This window comes from Oreochromis aureus, linkage group 14 (assembly GCF_013358895.1).
Source record: "Oreochromis aureus strain Israel breed Guangdong linkage group 14, ZZ_aureus, whole genome shotgun sequence".
NCBI classification, from domain to species: domain Eukaryota; kingdom Metazoa; phylum Chordata; class Actinopteri; order Cichliformes; family Cichlidae; genus Oreochromis; species Oreochromis aureus.
In genome coordinates, this window is record NC_052955.1 from 6,810,392 (window position 1) to 6,822,158 (window position 11,767).

The following is an 11,767-nucleotide window of genomic DNA, read 5'->3' on the forward strand; positions in this document are numbered from 1 at the left end:
ATGTGTCTTAAAATAGGCAATACTGATTTTGATAAGTTAAAATCGCCCCAACTAAAAGGCCACCGGAAAACGACCAAGGCGCTTCGTGACGCATATAACATAGTGACAGTATTTTAATTAACAGGTCAGTATCACACAATGGACTTTCATCAGGTTAATTCCCCGACTGGGAGGGGGGCTTTAATTCATAAAACTGGCACTCTGCCTTTCTGGAAAACCCACGCATTATTTATTTATTTATTTATTATTGTTATTCTAACACAAAAGAGTGTTAAATCTCGACATCTTTAATCGCTCATTTCTTCAACTTATGAAATATGTAAAAACGGACAACTAAACTTAAGGTTTTATTTTGAAGGCCTGGCCGGATGTTGAGGATACTGTAGCCGGCTTTAATGGTGCAGTCAGTTTGCGGCTATCGGCCTATAAACTGTGGATATAAACAGGAAGGACAGCGAGCGGTGGTTATTAGCAGTTCCGTTGGCCAGATTTTTACATATCCACCACAGTGTAACTTCTCTAAACCGGTGTGCAGCGGCGGTTAAATCAAACAACTACTGAGTGCCGATGGCGGCTGTGAGCAGCATGAGCAAAATGTATGGGCTCTGTTTCCACGCTGTCCGCCAGACAGCAGGACTGAAGGCATCTCGACTGCTGCAGCGCAGAGGCTTCAGGGTCACTGTAAGTGAAAACTCCGATGCAGTGCTTGGATAGGGCGATGAATAAATTATGGGAAAAGTCGCTCCTGCGGAGTCTCGACTGGAGATAACGCTGCCATTGAGGGGCCGGGAAACATTTTTTATTTCACCATTCATTAACCGCACAGTTTTCTTTAAGCAAACAGTATTATTATAGTTCTTCATGATTGGGCCAAGTGTCCTCTTTTTTGGAATTCGAAATATTGTCACCCTATCTTTTAATAAGTTTTGGGGTTATGTCTTGTTTGCGCAAAGATTCTGGTTAGCTACGGAGCTGCTAGCATGGCTAACAACCTTGCTGAAATTCTATACCGATTCTCCAATGTATCAGTGAAAAGTCAAACTAACTCTCACATATTTACTGAATACATGTTTGACCTTTAATAAACAACTTTAGTTGCAATAAATACTAATTTTAATTGTTGTTGTTTTGACTCTCACACTTGACTAGTTAGCCAACCGGCTAAAGGCTTAGCTAGCTTCTTTTCCATTGGTCGAACCAAGGGGCGTGAAGGAGGAAATAGAATAGAATAGAATTCAACTTTATTGTCATTGCACATGTCACAGGTACAGGGCAACGAAATGCAGTTTGCATCCAAACTGCATTAAGCTTAAATCCGATGTCCTCGAATGCATCATTTTTTCAAAACAACTTTATTTAATAACTGTTGCTGCTCTATGGCCTTCGCTGCTATTTTATTTCCTTCGATCGCTCCAGCACTTAAATCTGTATGTAACTCTTTAAAAATAATCTAATTTATTTATTTATAGGTCCATCAATAATCATTTGGAGTGTCTAAAATCTGTATGGGAGGGAGATTTGGAAATGGTTGTTATAGTGGAGCAATGGAACTGCACTGTAAGAAGTACATACTTATTCATGATTTATAAGAGTATTGTATTGTCTTCAGCTTTCTGAAGTTAAGCTTTCTAAAATGTCTAAAGATTCAACGAGTGTTATTGTAGTTAACTAAAACAAAACTAAAAGCTTAAACTAGATGTTAAAAAGGTTACCTAAAATTAGAAACTAGCCTTTTGAAAAAAATAAAACTAAAACTAATAATCAATCAATGAAACTTAATTTTTAATTCCATTTTTATGCAGTTTATTAATTCAGTTCAAAGTGCTGGTGGACAAGCCCGTGGGGGGGAAAAAGAGCAAAATACAACGAAGCAACACAAATACAAAAAATATTATTAACAAAATAAATTCAGGTAAGTTGTTTGTGCACACCTCTCATAAGGTCCTACCACAGAATCTCAGTCAGGTTAAAGGTCACTGGGATGTTGGAACACCTTTTTTTCAACTATCCTGCTGTAGATTTGCTGCTCTGCTTAGTATTATCCAGTTGCATGACCCAGTGGTTGTCAGACACATGGCCTCACATTTGACTCTAGAATACTTTGGTATACAGAAGAGTTCACGGCTGTGTGGCTGCAAAAAAAGCTCAAATCACCCCTCCACCACCGTGCTTGACAGTTTGTATGAGTTTTGTGACCTGATATGCAGTGTTTTCTTTTCCTAGAGCCTTTTTTTTGCCACAGCCACAATGAGATTCTTAATAAATAATGATTGTAATCAATCTTTTCAGGTTGTTCAGCTGCAGCAGCCCTTTGACTCATCGCTGGAAAAGCCCCAGTTTCCAGGAGCCTCAGCCGAGTTTGTGGATCAGCTCGAGTTCATCCAGCCCAATGTCATTTCTGGGATCCCAGTGTACCGGGTGATGGACAGGCAGGGAAATATCATCAACCCCTCTCAAGACCCTCAGGTACAATCAGCCTGCCTGTGCTCCTGGTTCCCAAATGTGCCCCTAAGACCTCTGCAGTCTGTTGAGCCAAAGTTAATTTGTCAATTGTGTGTTTCTCTCCAACGCAGCTCTCCAAAGAGACAGTTTTGAACTTTTATCAGAAGATGACCCTGCTGAACACAATGGACCGCATTCTTTATGAGTCTCAAAGACAGGTATGTTTCCTCCTGCATCTCCTGGCTCAACCTGATTATTTAAAACACAACACCAGCAGTTTTTGAACTTAAAAATTGGTGTCTCAAAGGGCATTTTCTTTATCCATTCATTCATTCATTCATTCATTCATTTCCGCCTATCCGCTGTTTTAGGGCGAGAGGCAGGGTACACCCTGGACAGGTCGCCAGTCTGCTGCAGGACTCCTTTATATTAACTATAATTTAAAATTAAAAATGAATACATAAAAATGAGGAGTTCTGGAGGACACAGGACTAGGGAGTGTTTTTGACTGAAAGGCCAACTGTTGCTGATTACTGAACGAAATCCAGCGAGAGCCCTTCAGTGATCCTGTGACACAAGCAGGTAGTTTTATTTCCTCCAGATCTTTTAGTCATCTTGGCTTGAGCTGAACTAAACAGCAAGTGATTTTTAGTTTTTATGAAGGGAGAACACCAAACAGTTGTAAAAGACAGAGGTGCACTTGATTTATAACAGCAAAACACAAAGGTTTCAGGTAAAATTAATGGAAAAAGTAAATATTTTTTCGCCACTTATTTTGTTTTCATAATACTTGAGATTACAGTCTGATTAACCGCCCAGCCCTGTCGGTTACAGGGTCGTATCTCCTTCTACATGACTAACTATGGTGAGGAGGGGACACACATCGGCAGTGCTGCTGCTCTGGATCCAAACGATCTGGTTTTTGGGCAGTACAGAGAAGCTGGTAAGAATGAAATGTGGCTTTGTTTGGTCTGTGGTTATTGTTCATATGAATATTTTAATTGTAATCAAAACAGTTTGCCACTTCAGTGTTCATTTCTACATCTCTTTTTGTTGTTATCACAAGTATTTTCCTGATAACATTTGAAACTGAACAAATTACTTTGCAGTATGGTCAAATTATTACTACAGAACACTTGTTTATATGAGAATTTAACAAGAATATTTATTGCTTACAAACGGAGTTCAACTGGTTTCCAAAAATGAGTAAAATTTTGTAAAATGAATCAAATCCAGTGAGTCAAAAACTATTTGCCTCAGGGCCACACAGTAATACTAGCTGTAGCCTAACTGGCATCAGCAGTGCTTCCTCTCATAGTTTAAGGTTTTACTAAAGTAATATGACTCTTGCCTACCTTATAAAAAGATCAATGTTTGTATGTATAAAATGTTTGATTTTTGTATTTATCAGTGAGAGAATAACAATCATCACTTCAGTATAAGGAATAATAATCATAGAATCAATATAAGGATTCACAGATGTGAGCAAATTCTGAGAGGAAGGTTGCTGAAATTATCAGAATGGACACGAGGGAATGTTAAAAAAAAGTGGAAAGACTAGCAGGAAATGTTTTAGATCCCAAAAAAACTGACCACAACAAGGAAAGGGGACCCAAGCCTTGGCCTCCAGTCCTTATTTTGATATCCCCACTGTTTGCTCCAGTTGGTCTGGTTCTCTTGTCTTGTGAGTAATCGTGCGACACTTCCTATTACAGGAGTGCTGATGTACCGAGGCTTTCCTCTGGATCACTTCATGGCTCAGTGTTACGCCAATGCTGATGACCTCGGAAAGGGCCGGCAGATGCCCGTCCACTATGGCTCCAAAGATCTGAACTTTGTCACCATCTCATCTCCTCTGGCCACACAGATTCCTCAGGGTGAGCTCCATGCCTGTGTGTTTACCTCTGCTGCCTGGTGTAGGATACACACACACACACACACACACACACACACACACACACACACAGCTGTAAATATATGTTCATGCCTCTGTGTCTCTTTCAGCGGCTGGAGCTGCGTATGCAGTCAAGAGAGAGAACATAAACCGTGCTGTCATTTGCTATTTTGGAGAAGGGGCAGCTAGCGAAGGGGATGCACACGCCGGCTTCAACTTCTCTGCCACCCTTGAGTGCCCGCTGATATTTTTTTGCCGCAACAATGGCTACGCCATCTCTACCCCTACAAACGAACAGTACAGAGGTGATGGCATCGGTAAGGCTGCATGTGATTTTTTTTGCTACTTTTCTGCTGCTGTCTGATTGATGTTCCAGCTGCTCTTATCCACATACCTCTGGTTCTTTTTCTTGAACAGCTGCTCGTGGTCCTGGTTATGGTATGCTGTCCATCCGTGTTGATGGTAATGATGTCTTTGCCGTGTACAACGCTACAAAGGAAGCGAGGCGCAGGGCTGTGGCTGAGAACCAGCCATTCCTCATTGAGGCAATGACCTACAGGTTTGTTAATGTTTGAGTGATTTTGTATTTGTCTGCGTTTGAAAGGACATGTGGAGCAGCTTTTAGGCTGACAGCTCATCACTCTCTCATCACTGACATTTTCTTAACTCTTTCACTCATTATAAAAGTTTCATTTTACTACCGAAATTTAACACTTGAATAGACACTATGGAATAAATAAGCAAATACACTCAACAGAATGTCAGTTAGGTACACCTTGCTAGTAATAGGTTGGAGATGTTGGTCCATATTGACATGATTGCATCATGCAGTTTCTGCAGATTTGTCTGCTGCACCTCTATGATGTATATTTCCTGTTTCACCACATGCCAAAGGTGCGCTGTTGGACTGAGATCTGGTGACTGTGGAAGGTTGTTTGAGTACAGTGAACTCATTGTCATGTTTAAGAAACCAGTTTGAGGTGATTTGACCTTTGCAACATGACACACTATCCTGCTGGAAGCAGCCATAAAGGAGCATGGTCAGCAATAATATTCAATGCTCAGTTGATACTAACTGAAAATTTCCCCCACACCACTGAAACACCACCAACCTGAAATGTTCATATAAAGCAGGATGGATGGAGGTTTTCATGTTCATCTCAAATTCTGACACTGCCATCTGGTTGAGACTCAACAGTCTGATCGATTGTTGTGCAATTCTGGAAAATTAAGACTTCCCTGTTCTTGGCTGACAGGAGTGGCTCCCAGTGTAATCTTTGGTGCTGAAGCTCATCTACTTCAAGGTTTAAACAGGTTCATGTCATGTGCTCTGGCCATTCTTCTCAGACATTTGGAATCAGCAAGATTTTTTTGTTCAGAGAGCTCCCGCTCACTGTACATCTGCTTTTATTCAGGTCATCAACTGTAAACCAAAGAGATGGTTGTGTGGGGAAAACCCCAGTAGATCAGCAGTTTCTGAAATTGCTAGACTGGTCTGTCTGGTATTAGCAAACATCCCATATTCAGAGTTGTTAAATAATCTTTCTTCCTTGTTCTGATGCTCAGTTTGAAGGTCATATGGAACATACATATTTTAGTATTATCCAATGCCTTTACCAGAATGCAAGGTTTTTTACCAGTAAGCTGTAAAAGCCTCATTGGATATTGCCATCACCCCACAGGGTGGGTGGGCAGGCAGGAAGTAAAGTGAAACTATGTTTGATCATTTAAATATTACTGACAGTTTACAGTTAGAAACCTTTAACATTTTAAATGTTAAAGATTTTATGTTGTTATAATCAAAATTGTTGTAATTTGGTGTAGAATTTTAAAAGTACATTTTTGGGTTGTAGTTGTAGAGCACTGTACACCAAAGATGTACTCATCCTGAAACAGGTAAAGTATGAAAAGTCATGTTAAGAAAAATGTATTTTGTTGATTCTTCAGAATTGGCCACCACAGCACCAGTGATGACAGCTCGGCGTACCGTTCGGTGGACGAAGTGAACTATTGGGACAAACAGGACCATCCCATTTCCAGGCTGAGACATTACATGACAGCCCGCGGATGGTGGAGTGAAGATGACGAGAGGAGCTGGCGAAAACAATCACGCAAGACGGTGATGGAGGCGTTTGAGAGGGCCGAAAGGCGCCTCAAACCTAATCCGGAACTGCTGTTCACCGACGTGTACCAGGAGATGACACCCAGCCTGAACAAGCAGAGAGAGTCCCTGTGGAGACATGTGCAGCAGTACAAAGAGCACTACCCACTAGACCTGTATGAAAAATAACTTTACTGGTATGGGGCAAAACAAGTTGAAATTTGGTTAATAAATAGACTGTTGCACACTTTTTGCTGTATTCATAAAAGGTAGTTTTGATACTTGCCATTTCTTTCTGCATAACAGTGGGGAGGAAGATTGTGTTTGCAAAACAAAACTCCAAGCTCTTCATGTCTCTGGGTTTGATGCCTTAAGTTAATAAGATTTACTATCAGCAGTAAAGCTTCTCAAATTTAAACTGACACCTTTATTTCACATTAATTCCAGGTTCTGTAATATTCTGCAAGTACAGAAGAATCAGCTGCTGCAGCGTGAATGCATTACAATATAAACACAACGGGCAAAAAAAAAAAGGAAGTTCACTTTGTGCTGTGTGTTTCTTCTCTTCTTACTCTCCTGTTCAGTGATGTCTAAGCAGTTTCCATGTGTATCACTGAGGTAACCGGTTTAACTTGTGTCACTGAACTGTATTTAAATGCTTCTTAGTATACACACCCAAATTTTAGATGGGATGGTATGCTGTGGTGATGTTACACACTGTTCTAAATCCCAGAACTGTACACTTAACCTAGCTCATGATTGGTGTTTTGTGGAAAATAAACTGAGGAACACTCATTCTTGTTTTGTTTTTATTTAATTTCAGTTGTATGGCAGGTTTGTGAATCATCAAAAACAGGTCTGTTTCACCTGCATGTGAGTTAGTGCCTGAATGGGCAATCAAATGTCTTTCCATGATCACATCCAGTTCGTTAACAAAATCAAGCTGCTTTATGGCAACTTAATTTTGTTCACAATACATTTTTTTGCTTGCAAGATGTTCTATAGATTATCAAAACCCCTTAATTTCAATCCCTTGTGCAAAACCATGAATAGGACATTAGTGAAAGCACAAAGTTTTATTATGTAAGTGCAGTCACTATTTGACATCTTCACAACCGGTCCAGTTTAACAAGCCAACAAGGAGCTGTTAATCCCCTTCCACAAATTTTTTATCTCCTGTGGGGACCGCTGGTGAACCAGAATAAGGTTTTTATATGCACAGAGATCCTCACGATCTTCTGCTCTGATATCAAATGTCTGAAATCCTGAGTGTGCTTCGGGAGAAATCCCTAAAGCCATGAAACACATCCCAATGTAAGCATCATCAATGGGGAAGAAAGGAATTACGTGTAAAACTGAATAGAGGGATTCCAGCAAAGCTCCAGACATAAGATAGCCACCTCCACCAGCATAAGGAGGGTATGGGCCATCGTAGAAGCTCATAGGGATGTAGTATTTGCTTTTTGAGTCCCTGAGGGGACTTCCAACACTTATAACATGACCAGCATACAAACTAGATACTTTAGAAGCCTCAAGAGACTCTATGTACCTGGCCAGTGCTGGGGTGTTGACAAATACATCATCATCCCCACTAAAGACAAAGGAGACATGAGGACAGTTTTTCAATGTCCAGTCGAGCAACATGTTCATTTTGAGCGTCAGGTTTAGAAATGTTTCATGGAAGTCCCACTGCAGGATATCGCCATAGTGTTTTGCTTCAAATGACAGCAGTGGGCTCAGGTCAGGATCTTGCGGTGGGGAGCTGCCCAGGAGGAACACCATACGCACTTTGAGTCCATTTGGATACACCATCTCTTGACCCCACGTCTCTCGCACCGCCTGCCTCCGCTCAAAGTTTCTCGGAGATGACTTGATGGCAAAAAGCAACAAGGTGTGGCTCTCTGTTTCCCTTTTACCAAAAGCACATTTGTTGGGCTGATCAATCAGAATTGGGGCAGTCCTGCAGTTCATCCCCTCCAAAAAATCCCGAAATCGGGCAGGGTAGGAGTTGAAGTCATGCATGTTGATTTGCAGAAACTCTTGATTTGTCATCCTGCAGTTAGACCAGTTAGAGCGTCGATTGAAGGGGTTTCCTCCCTTATCCAGATTCACCAGGGATGAGTACAGTAAACGGTTCCAGTAAGCTCTACTTTCAGGGATGGCCTGTCTGAAGCCAGCTGAAACTGATACATTGTGTAAATGATCTTTCCTGGTAATGTCCTTCTGTTTGGAAAATTGTGTTCTTACACTCCGTAAACTGTGGATGGTATCCACCGGGACAGTCATGAGGAAGAAGATCAGAAATAAAGAGGCAAAAAGAACCATAGCAATGAATGTCTGAACACGCGTCATTGACTTGAGGTAAGTAAGCAAAGCTGTGACTTGTGCCATTCTAGATATGAGTCATCTTTCAGGGGGGCTGGTCAATGTGCGGTCTTCCAGGTTACACCAACTCAGCAGGTTACAAACTGGACCTGTCAACAGGGGGCGAAACAAAAAAGGCAACATTACATCAGAAACTGAAGAGGGCCCAACCTCAAAAGAAATGCATTCACTTTTTAAAAGTAGAAATGTATACAGGGTAGCTTATTTGATTTTTTTAAAAGGCCAATTTTGAATAAAACACACAAAAATGTTAAACTAGAAATCGAGTGGAAGATTATGACGGAAGTCTTGCTCTAATCTTGATAACACATCTTAAATGCTGAGGTGACACAACAGGATCGTTAGGCTGACAGTGACACAATTGCTAATTACACGTCTGTCAGCAACTTATTACTTATTAGAGTTAACGATTACAGCATCATGATGCTGCTGGCAAGTCTTTAAAGAAAATAAATCAAATAAATTGGGGGTGAAACTGTGTAGTTTTACTAAATTAAAAATTCATTAATTATACAGCAGAGATTCACAAAAACAGTCACCTCCATGTTTGTTTGTTTTTTGTTTTTCCATAGGCCTACCTCTATAGGACTATCAAAAAGTGTGATAGGCTAGAGGCTGGGGCCATAAGATCATTAGTAATCTAATGCAGTTTCTGTAATACGATGAACTCTTAATCCTGCATAAAACACTTCAAATAAATTCCTCTGCAGATTATCCCAAATTATGCATTCGTGAATAAGTTGGAGCCACAACACTGATGCTCTTTACAGGAAGGGTCAGAGCAGACTCTACCTGCTGAGGCGGCTGAGGTCATTTGGAGTACAGGGAGTGCTTTTAAAGACCTTCTATGACTCTGTGGTGGCATCTGTCATTTTTTACAGTGTGGTATGTTGGAGCAGCAGTTTATCAGCAGCTGAGAGGAAGAGGTTGGATAAACTCATCAGGAAGGCCAGCTCTGTTCTGGGATGCATCCTGGACCCAGTGCAGGTGGTGGGAGACAGAAGGACTCTGGCCAAAATATCATCTCTGATGGACAGAGTCTCCCACCCCATGCATGTAAATGTTGCTGAACTGCAGAGCTCCTTCAGTGACAGACTGCTGCATCCTAGATGCATGAAGGAGCGTTTCCGCAGGTCCTTCCTCCCTGCAGCTGTCACACTGTACAATCAGAACTGCTCCCAACAGACATAGATGTTTACATCTGCGCTGTAACTGCAATAAGTTAATCAACCGAGTCGCACTACAACCTGGTTTGCCTCTTATCTGTAGTTATTTATATTTAATTTAATAACTGTACAGTACTCTGTTTATAGTAACCATTGTCCTTAATGTAAATATGTAAGAAAAATTGTGTATGTTTCTGTTCTGTGTACTGTTTGTTTGTATATGTGTCTTTCTGGCTGCTGTTACAACCAAATTTCCCCTTGTGGGACAATTAAAGGACTATTCTATTCTATTCTAAGTTGAATGTGAAACTACCGCTCGTCTCCTATTTGCAACTCTGAAAGTCAACCTCGAGTTAATGATTCAAAATAACGACAGTGAACTTGGACAGCAGTAAAGCTGTACACTTTTAATGTGTACTGCCACCGTTGTGGATTGGTGACTGCACTGAACAGCCTGACCACTGCTGTTTTAAAGCGCAAAAATCAAGTATTGTGCTGTGTTAGCCGTGATGCATGAATGGCGCTTCCTCACTAATCCTGTTTTTCCTATTGTCTTTCAGCAGCGCCTCCCAAGTTCCTATGAATCCAACGCGGAAAGTTGAATTTGCAAACATTTCGTAGGATTTTTTTTAAACCCTTTTACAAGGAAGGATGAAAAGCGGCTTTTAATCAGTTAAGGCAGAACATTATATAACACATCTGCTGTTTCCCCCTGAATATATCTCTCTCTATATATACACATACGTTTTATTTTTCTCGTTAAAAATAATGTGTGTGTATCTAGTACTACTTCCTCATCGACTTACCAGTCTACACAGGTGGATAACCAATTAAACGCCAGTTAAATTAAGAAAACCTCTCCAATCCACGTATAATATCAGTGCAAATGTGTACTGTTAAAACAGATATTTCTAAGGAGTTATCCAACCTGCGCACAACTGACAAAGATAGAAAATAGCAGCTTGTAGCTGCAATCTGTTAAAATGCACCTGCGAACATCTTTGCTCGCCGGTGTTTAATTATAGGCAAGCAGACAAATAAAGGAGAAACGTCTCCATGGCTGAGGAGAGGGAAAACCTAACAATTAAAAATACGGTCTTCCTCTTTTTTTTCTTTCACGCGAGAGCCTTTGTTTCGTAAGCACAAGACTAACTTCGAACGTTTGAGATTTTTAAATTTTAATTTATGGATGATTTGGTTCAATTGTTATGTAACTGTGCGGACTTTACACCTAAGCGGAAGACAACCCCTTAAAAAAAAAAAAAAGTGAAACCAATGACAAATGAACTGCATCTGGAGTTGCGGAAAATACTTACTAATCCGATTACCTTTAAAGCAAGAGGAAAAAATCAAGATAGTTTCCAAGTGTCCTCGGGTGCCGCAAACAAATCTGCAGGAGCGCAAAACCTGATCATTTAGCTTTGCAACCCAATGTTTTCTGTTCAGCAGGCGAGGGAGAAATGCCACTTGTTACAGGTGCAGGACTGTATGAGATCAAGTGTTCCCTTCCCACAGGTGGAAACCACGCCCACGACGCGCTATTGAGACAGGTTTATTCAAACGTTTGACAGGAAGCATCACAAATAATTTAAGACCAATTGTTCACTGACAAAATCATCAGGATACATGAGCACAGTGTTCAGAACACTAGAGCTCTTTTTTTTTCTCTTTAATGTATTGCATCTTTGCAGGCGTTAAAAACTGGGTTTTTTCTGTTTGTTTGTTTTTGTTTTGTTTTTCCTTTTTAGCCTTACTTAAGACAGAAAAAGACAATGTAAA

The 11,767-nt window shown here is 40.6% G+C and overlaps 2 protein-coding genes across 3 annotated transcripts; one reads left to right on the forward strand and one right to left on the reverse strand.

The window, feature by feature from the left end:
- The first annotated feature begins 383 nt into the window (after window positions 1–383).
- bckdha (branched chain keto acid dehydrogenase E1 subunit alpha) lies at window positions 384–7,232 on the forward strand. Its single transcript, XM_031760395.2, has 8 exons — window positions 384–681; window positions 2,290–2,466; window positions 2,574–2,660; window positions 3,277–3,385; window positions 4,158–4,319; window positions 4,447–4,653; window positions 4,754–4,895; window positions 6,284–7,232. Exons 1-8 carry the CDS (start codon window positions 568–570, stop codon window positions 6,624–6,626), a joined length of 1,341 nt encoding a protein of 446 aa, XP_031616255.1. The 5' UTR covers window positions 384–567; the 3' UTR covers window positions 6,627–7,232.
- A 119-nt stretch (window positions 7,233–7,351) lies between these two features.
- b3gnt2l (UDP-GlcNAc:betaGal beta-1,3-N-acetylglucosaminyltransferase 2, like) lies at window positions 7,352–11,514 on the reverse strand. Of its 2 annotated transcripts, none has more exons than XM_031760397.2 (2): window positions 11,317–11,514; window positions 7,352–8,911 (listed from the first exon to the last, which is right to left on the reverse strand). In XM_031760397.2, exon 2 carries the CDS (start codon window positions 8,826–8,828, stop codon window positions 7,563–7,565), a length of 1,266 nt encoding a protein of 421 aa, XP_031616257.2. In that variant the 5' UTR covers window positions 8,829–8,911; window positions 11,317–11,514; the 3' UTR covers window positions 7,352–7,562. The 2 variants fall into 2 exon arrangements, with proteins under 2 accessions (XP_031616257.2, XP_031616256.2); XM_031760396.2 differs by having other exon boundaries at window positions 11,305–11,514.
- Between the last annotated feature and the right edge of the window lie 253 nt (window positions 11,515–11,767).

What these genes read in the sequence shown, in the direction of transcription:
- bckdha (XM_031760395.2), top strand. Translation starts at nt 568, where the DNA reads ATGGCGGCTGTGAGCAGCATGAGCAAAATGTATGGGCTCTGTTTCCAC. An exon ending in GTACAGAGGTGATGGCATCG is followed by an intron (nt 4,654 to 4,753) that starts GTAAGGCTGCAT and finishes TTTCTTGAACAG; the next exon opens with CTGCTCGTGGTCCTGGTTAT. An exon ending in ATTGAGGCAATGACCTACAG is followed by an intron (nt 4,896 to 6,283) that starts GTTTGTTAATGT and finishes TTGATTCTTCAG; the next exon opens with AATTGGCCACCACAGCACCA.
- b3gnt2l (XM_031760397.2), bottom strand. Translation starts at nt 8,828, where the DNA reads ATGGCACAAGTCACAGCTTTGCTTACTTACCTCAAGTCAATGACGCGT.